Source organism: Callithrix jacchus, chromosome 12, assembly GCF_049354715.1.
Source record: "Callithrix jacchus isolate 240 chromosome 12, calJac240_pri, whole genome shotgun sequence".
NCBI classification, from domain to species: Eukaryota; Metazoa; Chordata; class Mammalia; order Primates; family Cebidae; genus Callithrix; species Callithrix jacchus.
Window position 1 is genome coordinate 103,572,399 of NC_133513.1, and position 16,682 is coordinate 103,589,080.

Genomic DNA, 16,682 nt, shown 5'->3' on the forward strand with positions numbered 1-16,682 from the left:
TTGTCTATAAGGTTGGAATATAAAGAATCATACCTGTAATCCCAGATACTTGGGAGACTCAGGCAGGAGAACTGCTTGAACCCGGGAGGTGGAGGTTGCAGTGAGCCAAGATCGTGCCATTGCACTCCAGCCTAGGCAACAAGAGCAAAACTCCATCTCAAAAAAAAATCATATTTGTAATAAGTGTCAGATTGAACACCTTCTGCCCAAAATATGCAAGACACATTATCTCTAACCCTAACAGAGATTCTCCAAGCCAGGATCTCCTCAGTTCTTATTCATATATTTGGTAACTTACATTCAGAGAGGTTGAATCATTCCACTGGTAAACTGCAGAGTCTGGACTCAAAAACAGGTCTTTTTGACCACAAAGCTCTTTCCATCAAGGTTTTGGAGGATTCTGGGAAAAAGCTTCCGGGCAAACATATAAAAAGTTTTCATTTTATTTCTGGGAGAGTTGCAATGTTAATTTTAAGTAATTTCCTTTCACTAAGGAGGTCTGGGGATAGCAATATGGGGTGGAAGACGGAGTTTTAAGGAAACCACAGTTAGGAATTTTGTGATGGAAACTAAAGATGATGAACTATTCAGATAATTGGACGAAACTCTCCTACAGCCTCGTTCTAGCTATGGATCCTTCCGACAAATCACCCTAATGTCTCCTCATTTGTGAAATGGGAAAAACAATCAACATCTCTTCACCAGCATCTCTTTTTTTTTTTTTTTCTTTTCTAGTCAACTGCATTAAGGAGAAGGGGAAAGAGTAGAACGAGGAATAAACAATTTAGCTAACTACCTACCTTTGGACCTGCCCACCTCTCTCTTTTGTTTTGTTTTTGTTTTGGTGAGACGGAATTTTGCTAACTGTGGCAAACTGATCTTTAAGGACACAAGGAATTGATAGTGTCATTTTATATTAGAGGAGGGAGAGAGGAAGATTAAAAAGTGAGAGGGAAGGAAGGAGAGAGAAAGAGGATGGCAGAAATCAATGGAGGCTTAGGCGTAGTTTCCTGAGGCTGGAAACTCACAGTTTGGGGAGAAATGAAAGAGTCTTTTACGGAATTCAAGTAGTTGCCAAGTCTCAGGGAACCCATGTTCAGAATTTTCCTCCGCGTGGTTGCGGGAGGAAGGTGAGCTGGGTGGAGACCTGAGCAAACTCCCCTCCAGGCCGTGAGGCATCCTGCGCTCTGGTTTCCCAGGCACCCAAGGCACGCTTTTCTCCACTCTCAGGTGATGCTGGCATCCGGACTCAGAACTCCTGTCTTGCGGACAGCCGGTGAGGTGTGCCGGGCGGCCGCTTTCTCCGGTCTTTGCTCAGCTCCCTAGACATTTCTGCTGTGTCAGGTGCCTCGCATATTCGCACCCACGCGCCAGAACATTAAGTTGCACCTTGTGGGGCGGCTTTCAGCCTTGAAAGGCCGCAGGATGTTAGTGTCTACAGCTGTGAATTGGTGAGTGCAGGTGGACGGGCGCACGCGGGTGCCAGGATAATTAACAGGGCTTCAGAGGCCGTGAGGGTAACCGTACGTTTTCGGTAAATTCTCTTTTCATCTTTTACATTCCCACGGAGATTTGGCCAATAAATAAGAATAAAACGTACTCTTGGTTTTGTCTTTGCGCTCGTGGGATCGTGGCGGGGTCTTCTAAGTGAAGAGAAAAAGAAACCAGAAATGCAAGGTGGCCCCACCGGCTGCTTCCGGGGACCCCTGAAATCAGCAGCTGGAACTGCCAATTTGGAGAGCCCCGGGGCCTGGTCATCTGAGACCTGGGTTACAATACAAGTCCAATCTCGGGGCGAGTCCAGGCTTTCTTCCCTTCGGGGTCGGGTCCCTCAGGCGCGAGTGGCGTTGGCCGGGTTCCAGGCCCGGCGCACTGTGCACTGGCGATGCGCACGAACACTCCGGGCGCGCTCGGTCCGCCGCGCTTGGGCAGTAGGTGCGAGAGGCCGCGCGCACGGCCCCCGGGGACAGCCGGAGGCCTCGGGGCTCCCGGGTGGAGCAAGAGCGCGGTGGCGGGCCGCGGGCTGCGTGTGTCTCCGTCCTCCCGCGGTGTGCTGCGCCGTGGAGCAGGGTGCACAGTGGCGGGTGGCACACGCCGCGCTCCCTCCCGGCTTGCTGCGCCCGGGGTCGGCTGGCAGAGCTCCCGGGTCCACCTAGGCGCCGAGCAGCCCCCGGCCGCCGAGCAGCTCCCACCGGTCGGGAAACGCCCCCTGGCCCCCGCCCCTGCGTGGCTGGCCGGGACAAGCTGGAGCGGCTGGAGGAGGAGGCGGCGCCGCCGGGACTGTCTCCTCCCCGCCCCTCGCGTCTCCTCCCCACGCCACCGGGAAGGACAAGGGGACTGGGCACGGGGACCCCGGCCAGTGAGCGCCCGTGGCCCGGGACCGCCCCTCCCGTGAGCTCTCTCGCCGCGATCCCGGGCTGGTTTCGCCCCGCATGGTGCTGGCAGCAGCCATGAGCCAGGACGCAGACCCCAGCGGTCCGGAGCAGCCGGACAGAGTTGCCTGCAGTGTGCCTGGTGCCCGGGCGTCCCCGGCACCCTCCGGCCCGCGAGGGATGCAGCAGCAGCCGCCGCCGCCGCCGCCGCCTCCGCCCCCGCCCCCGCCCCCGCCCCCGCCCCAAGCTGGCCTACCCCAGATCATCCAAAGGTAAGAGAGGGAGAAGGGACCAGGGGTACGCATGGGGACACGCCCCGAGAGCCCCCTTTGTGGCTTCAACTGCCGTCTCTGCCGAACTTCGCTCTCCGCTCTTGCGTTTGAAGTTTCTTGTCCCCTCTCTGGGCAGAGTCGGTGTCCTTCTGCCTGTTTGTTAGGCTGGAAAGAGGTTCTTTCGGGGGAATTAGGGGTTCTTTAGGGGAAATTATTTTTTTTTCCTTATCTCCTTTCTCTTCTCTTCAGGGATGTTTCTAGATATTTTGAACTAAAGTAGCTCCTATTGAGGAGAAATGGCCCAGAGACTGTATTTCATCTTTCTGGTCCCAAGAGGACGCTGGAATGTATGGGGAGTCGTGCGTGATTGTGTGCGCGCGTGGGGGTGTGTAAGTAAAATGCTGCCAAAAATTAAACCACCCTTCATGGTGCCCCTGAAGCCAACCAGTGACACGGGGGTGAAAAGGGAGGTGAGAGTTCGTAAACAACATATTTTGCTTTGCCCTGAAAGCGTAGACACTTTTCAAGAAGTCCCTTTCGAAGAGTTCAGCTACACAACCGTTTTCCATTAATATTACCATCTTGTGACCCGGGTGACTCGTGCGATTGGGTCATGAATTCTCAGGTCGGCCTTCCCAATGCTTGAGAAGGTTGGGGGTGGCTAATAGGCCCCAGCGGCTCTTTCAGCGCATTTGAGGGACATACAAGTAAAAACAGTGATGCTTTGTTTTGTTTGTTCTTTTGGGATTTTGTGTGAGGTTAAAGGCCTAGAATGTTGGTTTATTTGAAAGATCTCTACTCTCCTAAGGGTTTACTCAGTTTGTAATGAAGTCTTCAAAACTAGTTTAAGCAATGTAGGAAAGTGAATAATGAGCAGTATGTGAAACTGACAAAACTGGATACACTTAAGTACAGCAAAATTTACCCTTTTGGAACAGAGCAGAGGTTTTCCGCTGCTCTACTGATGCTTTAAGTCCTATCAACTTACTAAAATGTAGTAATAGGCCTAAGCAGTGACGGGTGTAAATGGAAGTAAATAACAGTTAAGTATTTATTGTTTTGAAGACTGATTTATCTAATACAAAAAATCGTGAAAATTCAAGTTTAATGTTAGAAAACGCTGCTATCATATTTCAGAACAAAATGGTTCCCTATTTTTGACTGGGAATACTGAATCTCCACTTGTGACAACTTTTTGCTATAACTGGATATTTTATCTAACTTTCAACTACGAACAGTTTCCAACTATTACAAAATGAAAATATTTCACATTTTTTTCTGTTTTGCAAATTATTCAGCCAATACAAAATATGACTGACAATTTATGTACATCAATACTTAAAATTTCACTTTATTCCTTAATATAAATATAAAGCAACAGAAAAAAATATATTTCAGATTTAAAGTTTCCTTAGTGAAAAATCCAATTTCGTCAATTATTAATTTGGAAACATCTGATGTGGTTTTTATGGAGCCAGTGTCTTGTGGCTTGAAATCTGGCTGCATATGAAATTGATTGAAATTGCTTTGGTATTGTAATCACTCTGCATTTTTCTATTGTTTACTTTTAAGTAGAAGAAAACTGGGAACTTTATAGTCACAGAAAGAAAAGCCTTTGTAGATAGGCATCTGATTATGAAATACTGCCAGGTTGAAAATAAATACCATTTTATGGAAATGGATCATTTAAAGATATCTTAATTGCCTCATATAATAAATAATTTACCCTGTAAATTCATCTCCCATTTTGAAAATCCCATCTTTGGAATATCTAATTTAAAAGAAAAGACTCAGCTTTTCAAAGATGGCCCCTTCTACTCGCAGGGCAGGATGGAGACCTCAAGAAGCACCTCATGGCTCTGCTTGCTTTACATTGGTGAAGGATCAGTGTCCAGGGGCCAGGTCCAAGGGCTGTGAATATGCCCATGGGATGTGATGTTTGCGTACTTACGTTTAAGGTTTTTTTTATAAGGTTGATTTGGGATTTGTGCTCTCCTTAGTACCCACTGAAATTCCACTGGAACCAGGCATGATGTCACAAATGCTTTGTAGGTCCATCTTTAATAGGCTGAAATTTGAGCAGGTTATTTTAAAACTGCATTTGCATAATTCCATCTGAGCAACCATTTTTATGTAGTTATGAGGTATGGTTTGCAGCAGCCATCTTTGAGAAAATATAGTGGAGACACTGTGCTCAGCTGCAAAACGAGTTGTCTGCCTGTTGATTTGGGGAATTTTGTGAGCTACAGCTTTGGATGAAATTCTCCTATAGTGGAACATATATTAAACATTATAAGAGAACCTCTATTTTTTCTAATTATTTTAGTGAGGTCGTAATTTTACTCATAAGAGGAAGAGTTTCGATTGCTTTCAAAATGATGGAAACACCAGTCTTCTTTATGTTGCATTGTGTGTTTGAGGATTACAAACATTTTTCCACTTATTATCTGTGTTTACTGATTTTTATTAGTAATGGCTTTCATTTTAGATAAAGGCCAATGACTTTGGAAAAACCATAGTAGCAATTATAATACAAATCAGTTCCTGTTCACATGTTATATTTGGTCTTTAGAGAACTGCTGTATACTGCATTTACAAAGATAAACACATGAAGTGTGTTGAATAATAATGAGACTGATTTTGTTTGTTTTATTGAGGCCAGTCTTAGTATGTGTGAAGATTGCATCCGGAGTAAATTTCTCTGGAGTACAATGATTTCATTTCCTTACCATATTACTCTTAGCTTCAGTTAAGAATCTCCATACCCTTTCTGCTCTTGTTTACTGTAAAGATTATCAGTCACATATAGACACAGATAATTAATATAAGATTTTTGTTTTAAATGTGCATTCTCCAAATTGGCTAACATAGAAGCATTATTGTATATAAAACACTATTTAGGCTATTTAGGAAACAAAAAAATATAAATAATACCCTAAGAGGAGATTTGGGATAAGTTGGGAAATCGGAATAATTTGAGAACCTAACAAATATATATATATATTTCCATACTAGCAGAAATAAGAAAACATTGACATTCCGGCAAATATTTTACAAGGATTTATCTCCTCGACCATTCACACTGTTTTATTTTTAAAATTATTTTGTTTTAATTGTGAGCTTTAAAATCAAACCTAATCCTTTATTTGTGAGGAGTTATTTATTAACCTTGATGAACATCAGAAATTTAAATTTTAGGTTGCAAGTTTTAAAGCGCTCATTAGAATGAAAACAGAGCCACTCAGTTTCGTGTGAAATGTTGAAGTTAGCAGTCAGATGGAGTTGCAAAGTGTCCCACTAGTCGTGGGGGAAAGAAACCAAACACGTGCACCGCTCTTATGAAGTGACTGTATAGGCAATTTTCCTAACTTACTCGATTTGCAGCAAAATATTCCTGGCTAAGGCATGACTTCAGGTTGCATATCTGAGTACATATGACTTTTTTTTCTACATTATTTTTTAAGTGGTGAATAAAAGTAATTATAAAAAATAGAAAAAATTTTGGTTTAGTGTTTGATAGCTAGTACCACCTGCAGTGTTTATGAAGACATGAATCCAGCTTTGATCTCTGAAGTTTATAGTCTCTGCATAGCATTAGAACACTGGCTGGCTATATTTTCAGAGCAAAGTGCTCCCCTCACTCAGAATAGAAAGTGTTATAAGTAGCAACTCCGATTTACAGACTCTAATTTTACAGACATTCTGCGTTTGGAAGGATCTCCATGTATCCATTAGGGAATGAAACCCAAGCAAGTTGTGTACGATGTTCACCCGCTTTGATGGGTATGCTGACAATTACATCCAGAATCAGAGAGAAGAAATACGAATTTGCTAAAAAGGGGCATTCCCTTACATTCATACTTGGTCTTTTCTGGAAAGAGGTTGGAATTTCTAACATCTGTGCCAGTTAACATTGGTTTGAGCCCAATATTAGGGGAAATAGGAATACACTTGTAGAAGGAATTTTGAAAATTTTAAATACCATCTTAAACTGCACATAAGACAAGCATTCAGCAGGGAAAACATCTGAGAGGATTAAGCATTTACCCCAACAGGGATAAAGAGAAGGGGGCTCTTTTCCTAGCAGTCTGAATGGTTCTTTTGCTTATCCAGAAAACTTTTCAAAGTTTTATCTGAAAAAGAAATTTTGCTTGAGCATTTGTTGTGGTAAGTATTTTTAGATAGTATGTATAGTCATCCAATTGTGAGTTTTTCTCAAATTGCAAAGAGATCAGTATTATGAAATGTAGTACATTATTCCCATTAGTCACAGTAAAGAACTATGCATATGGTGCACACGGAGCCATTCTAATGCCAGTCTGTAGGAGAGAAAAAGAAAAGAATTTGATCACCCCTTTTATTTTTCTATTCACATATTCTTTTGCTACCTTCTTAGCAGTTTATCTAATTCATAATTTAAAAAGCCCAAATCTGCCCATTGGAATGTGAACTGTGATCTGTTGAGATCACTTTGCCTGTTCTAATAGTCCCCGGGGGTAGAAAAAAGCCAGTCAGGATTGACTCACAGTGAGTTGATTCCATGTTATCCAGTTTCTTTCTCTCCCTCTGATTTATTTTTCTTGCGGCTTTAGGCTCTTGATGCAGTTTAAACTAATATTCTTCCCTGCCCACAACAGCCAGTCCTCAATGGAACATATTGATATAGCTCAATTCACAGGTTTGATAAACAAGAACACACAAGATGCTGGGAACTGGGGTCTAATCAAGGGATAGAAATTAAAATGGACCAAACTAAATATGGAAAGTAAGAATAGTGGAAGCTTGAGATATTGGAGTCAAAACCCAAAAGTGAAGTTCAGAAGCAGGACTCCCCTCTGCCTTCATCCGTCCTGGTCTCCCTGCCCAACAAAAGCTTCAGTGGTCTCCTATGCCACAAAATCCTACTTAATCTATTTTTATTTGCTGCCACAGTGATTATTTAATTTGGGATGGTCTAACTGATATTTTGTATATTTTAACAGGGAAAGTTGCTGTGATCCATAGACTGGTGGCTGTGTTTAGAATAGAGTGTCGGAAAGTTTTGCCTTAAGTAAGGTGGCCCATATTCCAGAATCTGGGCAAAGATGGTAATTAGCCGTTTGCAGAAAGAAGCAGGGGGCAGTTCCCTTTCTGTTTAAAGAACCTGGCTGGATCTTGGGAATATGCGCGTTTTCCTGCATGCCTAATACTGCTTGTTCCCACCAGTGAGTAGATTGGCAGATTCTGATCCTAATTAACAAGATATGTTTTTGAATCAGGAATGTGAATTTGGTTTCCAATCCCACCATAGGGGTATTGTTGGTGAGCTGATAGTTTGGTTCCATGGGTGGTCACCATTTAAATTTCACCCAAATAAAGAGCTGTACAAGATTTTAGTCTTAGAAGTTTACACATAGAAAGTGTGGGGACAAGTTATCACTACCAGCTGTTGGGGGAGGAGGTGAAAGTGAGGAGGACCCTTCTTCCCAAATATTTTGTGTGTGTTTTGGATATGCTGGGTATATCCACCTAATATGATAAACTCTTAACGTCGGTGGAAGTGACAGTCAAGTTGATTGATCTTCCTCTTCCCTACAACTCCTGATGGATTTTTTAAGATAAGTAAGTCCCCCGATGGTTTCTAAGGCAACTTTTCCAACTTGCTGACAGCAGAACTGTAGGGGAGATGGCACATATTGGTGCTAATGTACTTTATGAGCAAGAAGGGAGCAGTTAAGCAGCTTGCCTGAGGGTGTGTTAATAGCTCATGGCTCAGTTGGACAAATCAATCTTTCCATGTGTTCAGAAACAAAAGGCAGGGGGTCATGTGTGTGTTTGTGGGTGGTTATCACCCCATGAAGATAGTTTTCACGCCACTTTTGCCTTCTTTAATGTGGTATTTGCTTTAAGGCGGTACCAGGGCCACTTGCTTCTGCCTTTTCTTTGCACCTGCTTTCTCTTGATCACACTAATGACCCATCAGTTCTCAGTTGCCACTTCCCACTCTGGCCTAGACCTGGAAACCTCCAGTTGCTGCTGTCTGGACATCTTAAATACTTTTCGGTTTTGCAACTTGTCTGTAGACTCTTTCTCAAATATGTTTTTAAGTTTTGTTAGGCCTGCCCTTCAACCTGCCCTCCAGTTTCAGGAGTAGACTAGGTAATACGTATTTTCAAGATGAATTGGTTTCACTAAATCTCTTCTTTTGGTTGACTTTGAATTAATTACTGAACAGAGCTATTTAAGATCAGTCTGATGTTGTCAGGTGTAATATGAGCATCTTTGCTCAAAATTAATTATTGGGCTTTTGTCAAGGAGTGCCAGAGAGGAAAAAACCTTTTGGACTGCGAGTCAGTGACCTGGACAAACCAATTAACCTTCCTAATCTAGCCTCTCCAGGAACTGGAAATGATCAATTGCAGTTTCTTCCAAGAATAAAATTAGGTGTCTCTTGCGCAAATCTTAGCAAAATTGTGGAGTAATTACAACATAGAATGACTCCATCCATCCATTTCCTTTATCACCTGATATAAAATACGTCCCATATCAGTTAAATTTAGCCACGGACATAGGTACACGTTTGTGACATTGATACACCCATGAAAAGAACAATAACCACAAAAAGAGAATGAAATGCTTTCTCCCGCATTCACAAAGAATATTTGGAACAGTAGCATAATTTTAAAAGTCAGAAAAATAAGCATTAATGTCAGTGAACCAGAAGAAGTTTTATACTGTTTTTCAATCTCTAAAAACGTTTTTGGTATAAAAATAATTTTTTGGAATGTTAGAGTAAGTACTTTAAACAGAAAGCAGCACTTTCAGTTTGGGAGACAGGGACAATAATTTTCATGTGTTTGAACTGGATTGTGTTAACACAGCCTGGCGGAGTGTGTTTGGTGACATTGCTGGTTTCAAAGGCAGAGAACGTAAACATGGGACACGAAAACGTTTACAGGAGTGTGGCTGTGGCTGCTGCAGGGACTCCTGACCCGACATGCACAGTCGGTCAGCCACGTAGACCGGCCTGGAGCTCGCCCTAAAACCTTTTTGCAGCCTTGCAGATGTTGTCGTTGTCCCAAAGCTGGGCCTCAGGCTTCCGTGTAGCCTCACTGAATCCGGAGACCGAGTGTTTCCAGAGCCAGGATGTGGGCGCCGCGGGGCCAGAGCTGCGTCCTCCCGCGCTGGCGATAGCAGAGTTGTGGAGAAACTTTACCTGATATTTGAAATGATCTATATTTTAACCTTCTGCGTAAAAAGGGAGATGTGTGTGATTAAATCTTGATTTAAAGTCTTTATGTACATAAATGAGGATGAACATAAGAATCTTTATTGCAACATTGTCTAGAAGAGGGAAAATTAGAAACCACCTGAATATTTCTCAGTTGGAAAAATCATGTGGAGGTAAAAAGTCATGTACCACTCAGCCATTAGAATGATGCTGTTATTTTGCATTGGTTGATATGGAAGGAGAACTACATAATGTTAACTAAAAAAAATGACAAACAGCATGTATGCAAAGATCTCGTGTTTGTTTTTGAAAAGATGTGTATGAGTGTGGGCTGGTGCCTGCCAGCCTTGAAAAATATCTGAAGAACCAGTGTAAAGACATTAGCAGTAGTTCTAGCTCTGATGGGGCAATTCGAGTGGTTTGTCTTTTTTTCTTGCTTTTTATTATTTTCTATTTAAAAAAAATTCAGTGAACATATATTACTTTTACAAAAAAGAAAACAATAAAACTATTTTTTTCCTTATTTCCTTTTCTAACTGGCTGTACCTTAAAGTTTCATTTTTAAATACAACAAGAGTAGACACCTCACATTGCTATTGCGCTGTCTTGAAGACTGAGCTGCCCCTTAGTGTCTTAGATTTTAGTCCCGGAAGGCATCTGAGAGCTGCTTTAGCCCAGCCTTCCCGTTTTTCTAGGTAAGGCAAATGAGTATCAGAGAAGTCAAGTGAATTGTTGAAGGTCACACAGTGAGAGTCATCAGGCTGGGATGAGAATCCCCATATTTCTGTCTGTTGTTTTTTTTCTGCTAGGTCACCTTTTTGTCTGCCTGGGAATGGAGGAGAGAGAAATGGAGGCTTTCATAAAATAACCATGTATCTACTGGCTTTAGTCTGCTCACATCCCCCAAGGGCGTTGATAAAAGTCTCCTTGGCTGTGTTATTTCCTCCCACCCCGTCCTGCCCACCCACCCCCACAGGGTTTTCTGGGAGTGCCAGTAGACTGGGTCTCTCCTGGGCATCGTATGCTCTGTTTTTCTTTCTGTGATGGTCAGACCATCACATTTTCTTTTCTGCTCTTCTTGGTTCACGGTTACTTTTTTTCCCAGATCCTTAATAGAGAAAAAAACCCAATACCTACTTTCCTCTCTTACCCAGAAACATACTCTTGACACTCTTCAAGCTCTGGTTTGAAGATGAACCTTTTGAGATGTAAAAGCATAACTAATGTTTTTATTTAAAGGAAGCAAAACACATTTTACTTCTTACTCCCAAGCCAGTTATAGGAAGGCTCTTTTTATTTCTGCCACCCCAACCCCAACTCTGCTTCACATTTGTTTCAACCAAAGATATAATTTGGACTGTATTTTTTGAAAGTAAACCTTGCTTTTGGGGGACTATATTTGCATTCTTGCTTGCCCTTGACTGTGCTCTCTCTCTCGCTTTTTCTTTTCCTGAACTATTCGAAAGTAATTTGTATAATTTTGTTATCATAGCTAAGGAAATTAGTCTTATTTAAATTTTTTCTAATAAACACTAGATTTTAAAACAAATTTTTATTTTTTCTTTCTACAGCTCCTTATTGGCCATAAACACTAGATTTTAACTTTCTCAATTGTCAGATAAATGTCTCATATAGCTAGGGCTTTTTTTTTGGCATTTGTTTATAATGTCTGTCTCTTTTTTTTTTTTTTGAGACAGGGTCTTACTCTGTCACTCAGGCTGGAGTGCAGTGGTGCAATCACGCTCACTGCAGCCTTGACCTCCCTGGCTCAAGCAGTCTCCTACCTCAGTCTCCAGAGTAGCTGGGACTACAGATGTGTACCACCACACTCTGCTAATTTTTGTGTTTTTTGTAGATGGAGTTTCACCGTGTTGCTCAGGCTGGTCTCGAACTCCTGGGCTTGAGTGATCCTCCTGCCTTGGCCTCCCAAAGGGCTGGGATTACAGGCATGAGCCACTGCACTGGCCATCTCGTTTTTTTTAATGTACCAAGTATACCCACCTCTTTCTACTTTCCATGACTGAAGATTACAGGCCAGTTGTCTTGAAGAATAAAGCCCAATATGGCTGTGACTGTTGTTTCCTTATGACCAGATCCAGGTTAAACATTTTGGCAAAGACAGGCTAAGAGTTTGATCTCTTGTTTAACCTGGCGGCCACTGGATTGCTCCGTGGTAGAAGGGCATTTTTTTCTTTGTGATAAGTAGCAAGTTGTCTGCAGAGGTGCTACTGTGAGACCCTCTGAATATCATGTGTTCCAACAGACTTTCATCTAGTGGCTTTGTCTTTTAATTTGATTAAATTTGAAGGAGCAATTGTAATGAAACTTGTGGAACTAGAAAGATAAATAAATATCACTTTAGAGTGCATGAGTTTGAACACACAGTTTATATCAAACAGCCTTGCAAATATGTTTGTATTATATCAGCCTGTAGATATCATCTAGAAGCCTCTGGATTTTTCCAGTCCTGACTTCACAGGACTTGATCGATGGGTCAGCCACTTCCCATTTAACTCTATAGGAGGCATTTTATCTTAAGTTGCAGTGCTTTTTAAGGTCCATTTTAATGCTAATAGAAATAAGTGGATACTGATGTAATTTTTCTACTCATGAGGTTTTTTTTTTTTTGGACATCCTCTTGAACTTACGTTGGTTCTTTGCAGAAGTCTCTTAACTCCGTTTTCAAAATTACTATATGAAGCAGGCTTTAAAAATGACTGATGACTTGCCCTGGTGCCTGAACTGGGTGAGTCGCGGGGCTGCTCAGTGACTACCAGTTTGTTCCTGTTTTTTAGATTTAAGTTACACAGCTATTTTTGCCTGTTCCCCTTTGGTACTCTTGCTTTCATACACAAAATATGTATGGGTGAAGAAGGTGGTGTGGAGTAGTGAGACGGAGGAGGAGCAGGCACGATCTAATGTTCTGGATTCAGCTTTGCTACTAGCCCTGAGCCTCAGTGTTCTTATCTGTTAAAGGGAGCAGTAATAATAAGGTGAATAACAACTGACTTTTATTGAGTGCTTTCTGTGTGCCAGCCACTCTTCTAAACACTCTAGGTATGTTTAATCCATTTACTCCAACAATAATCTGTGAGGTAAGTGTTGTTATCCCCATTTTACAGATGAGGAAACTGGGGCACAACTTACTAGGACCCAGGAAAGCTAAGAAAAATAGTATTTATGAAAACACAGGTGGATGGGGCTTGGAATAAAGAATGTTATATTAATTCAAGCAATCCTGTCTTCTCTATGTAACTATCTGTATCCTTAATTTGTAGAAAATCAATCACTTACAAAGAAAATATTGTAAAAAAAATGACTGAAATAAATTTGAAAGTAGGTCAAATTTAAGACAAACTGAGCAATCTGATGAAAACTTTTTTTCCCTGTTTGTGCTCCCCTGTCCTTTTTTTTTTTCCTTTATAGCTTTATGTGTAGCTTTGGTTTAAAGTGAAATCTATATCCCAATTTAAATTCCACAAACAAATCCGACTCTGGCATTCGATTCACTGTCTTATTCTGCTTGTTATGAATGTTAGGCAAGACCTAAATTTGATGCTCACGGAGAGTATAAACACTTACAATCCTCTCAGCATGTGCTAAAATAATAACAGATACGATAGTTTGATTTGCAGAGTTAGTGTCTGCCAACTTCCCCCAGACCATTTTTGAACCAATTCAGAAAACCAGGATTCTGCAATGATTAAAGTGTCCCAGCCTCCTATTAATAGCAAAAGGAATTCCTGGCTTGAAACAAGGACACATCAGGCTCAGCTGGTCTCTGCCAGACATACTTTTCGAACCATCTTCGCAGACATTGTTACAGGTGTTCTTTTGCTTTAAGAAACCGTGGTCTGTAACAAGACTGAATAGAATCCATAAATTGGGGAAGGATTGTTGGCTTTTGACCTGTGACAGGGTTTACAGTAAAAATCCTTTAAACCATGAGTTTCTCAGTGTATTTCAAATAACAGTTCCATAATGCTAACAATTCAGAGGTCTAATAATAAAATTTAAAAAATTTTTGGACTTTTTTTCAATTTTAAGAGGTATAATTGAAGTATGCTAAGCTGCACATGTTTGAAGCATCCATCAGCGGCCATCAAACCATCAGGCAATTGAGATAATAATAAACACTGTTGGTGGGGGCGCGATGGCTCACACCTGTAATCCCAGCACTTTGGGAGGCCGAGGTGGTTAGATCACCTGAAGTCCGGAGTTCAAGACTGGCCTAGCCAACATGTTGAAATGCTGTCTTTAATAAAAATATAAAAAATTAACCCGGCGTGGTGGCGGGCACCTGTAATTTCAGGTACTCGGGAGGCTGAGGCAGGAGAATTGCTTAAACACAGGAGGTGGAGGTTGCAGTGAGCCAAGATAGTGCCATGGCATTCCAGCCTGGGCAACGAGTGGAACGCCATCTCAAAAAAATAAAAAACATTGTTATCAACCAAAAATGTTTCTTCACGCTTCTTATAATTTATCTTTCCCACTTCTCCTTATTTCGCTCCCATTCAGGGAAGCACTGATTTGCTTTCTATCACTGTAGATTTGTTTGCATTTTCTAGAATTTTATACAAATGGAATCCAAGGATGTAGTATTTGTGTGTGTGTGTGTGTGTGTGTGTGTGTGTCTTCTTTCACTATTTTAAAGTGCAGAATTTAGTGACACCCGGTACGTTCACAGTATTGTATAATCATCACCACTCTCTAGTACCAAAACATTTGCATCGCCTCAAAAGGAAACTTCATACCTACTAAGCAGTTACTTCCCACTCCCTCCTTTCCCCAATCCCTGGAAACCAATCTACTTTTCGTCCCTATGGATTTGCCTATTCTGGAAATTTTATTTAAATGGGATCACATAATATGTGGCTTTTGTGTCTGGCTTCTTTCACATAGCATCATGCTTTCAAGGTTCATCTATACTGTGTCATGTGTCAGTATGTCATGCCTTTTTACTGTTGAATAATATTCCATTGTATAGGTAGAGATAACGTTTTCTTTGTCTATTCATCTATTGATAGACATTTGGGTTTTTCCACCTTTTTACTATTGTGAATAGTGCTACTATGAACATTTGTGTACAAATTTTTGTTTGAACATCTGCTTTTGGTTCTTTTGGGAATATATCTTGGAGTACAATTGGTGGGTCATACGGTAATTCTTTTTTGTTTGTTTGTGTTTTTGAGATAGAGTCTTGCTCTGTTGCCCAGTTTGGAGTACTGTGGCATGATCTCGGCTCACTGCAACCTCAGCCTCTCGGGCTCAAGCGATTCTTTTTTTTTTTTTTTTTTTAATTTTTATTTATTTATTTATTTATTTATTTTTGAGACGGAGTTTCGCTCTTGTTACCCAGGCTGGAGTGCAATGGCGCGATCTCGGCTCACCACAACCTCCGCCTCCTGGATTCAGGCAATTCTCCTGCCTCAGCCTCCTGAGTAGCTGGGATTACAGGCACGCACCACAATGCCCAGCTAATTTTTTGTATTTTGAGTAGAGACAGAGTTTCACCATGTTGACCAGGAAGGTCTCGACCTCTTGACCTCGTGATCCACCCGCCTTGGCCTCCCAAAGAACTGGGATTACAGGCGTGAGCCACCACACTCAGCCAGCCATATGGTAATTCTATGTTTAATTTATGGAGGTACCTCCAGACAGCTTTCCAAAGTCCTGCATCATTTTACATTCCCTCCAGCAGTGAATGAAGTTTCCAATTTCTTCACAGTCTTGCCGACACTTGTTGTTTCCTGTTGTTTGTTTGTTTTTTAATTGGCCATCCTAGTGGGTATGAAGTAGTATCTCATCGCGGTTTCGGTTTTGATTTATATTTCAGTAATGACTAATGATATTGAGTTTCTTTTCATGTTGGCTTCTTGGCCATTTGTGTATCTTCTTTAGCGTAATGACTACTCAAATCTATTATCTATTTAAAATTTTTTTTTTTACATTCTTCTTTTGGAATGGTAAGAGTTCTTTGAAAATTCTGCATCGTAGGCCCTTATCAGGTGTATAATTTGTAAATATTTTCTCCCATTTTATGGGTTTTTTTAGCATAATGATTTTGAGGTTCATCTGTGTTTCTTCTTGTATCAAAACTTTGGACCTTTTAATTTGCTGAGTATTATTCTGTTTCGTGGATATAGTGCAAACTGTTTATGCATTCATCTGTCGATGGACATTTAGGTTGTTTCCAGATTTTGGCTATTACAAATGCAGCTGGTTTGAACATTCCTTTGCAAGTCTTTATCTGGACATATCTTTTAGCTTCTCTTAGGTAAATTTCCAGGCCAATGATAATTTAACCTTTTAAGATCACAAATATTGAACATAAGAATCATTGTTTGGGTGAAACCTCCAGATTTTTTGATTTTTATTATTATGTCATTGAACAGAGTATGTGAATGTAACCCTTCAAGGTGTTTAAAGAACACACACTTTTTCATCTTTGTTTTCAGAGTCAGTCACTCATTAGTTCAGTTTTTTTCTTCTGTTGATGAGTCTTCCTTCCATAATTTTTCATTTGGCAAATAATTATTACCGTAGAAGTTGGGACACAAGATGAGTAAGACAACAAAAGGGCGGAACTTCAAACTGGAAGAAACCCTGAAGATCATCTGAGTGAGCTCTTGAATTTTACAGAAAAGGTGATCAGGTCCAGAAAGGAGACCGGATTTACCTAAGGCCAGCCAAGTATTAGAGAAGTTCAGTGGAGCAGGGGAAACTTACACACCTGTGAGGGTAATTTGACCTCTCCTAGCCATGATGCAGCAGTGCTGGGGGGTGAGTGAATGGAGCTGCGTTTTGCAGTCTGTAGCATTCACAGGG

The 16,682-nt window shown here is 41.3% G+C and overlaps 1 protein-coding gene across 3 annotated transcripts in view; it reads left to right on the plus strand.

The window, feature by feature from the left end:
* The first annotated feature begins 2,358 nt into the window (after positions 1-2,358).
* RBM20 (RNA binding motif protein 20) overlaps positions 2,359-16,682 on the plus strand; it is a 207,810-nt gene continuing 193,486 nt past the window's right edge. For all 3 annotated transcript variants that reach the window (XM_035269060.3, XM_002756592.6, XM_054243310.2), the window contains exon 1: positions 2,359-2,644. In XM_035269060.3, coding sequence (XP_035124951.1) covers positions 2,433-2,644 — 212 coding nt within the window. In that variant the 5' untranslated portion in view covers positions 2,359-2,432. The remainder of the gene's footprint in view (positions 2,645-16,682) is intronic.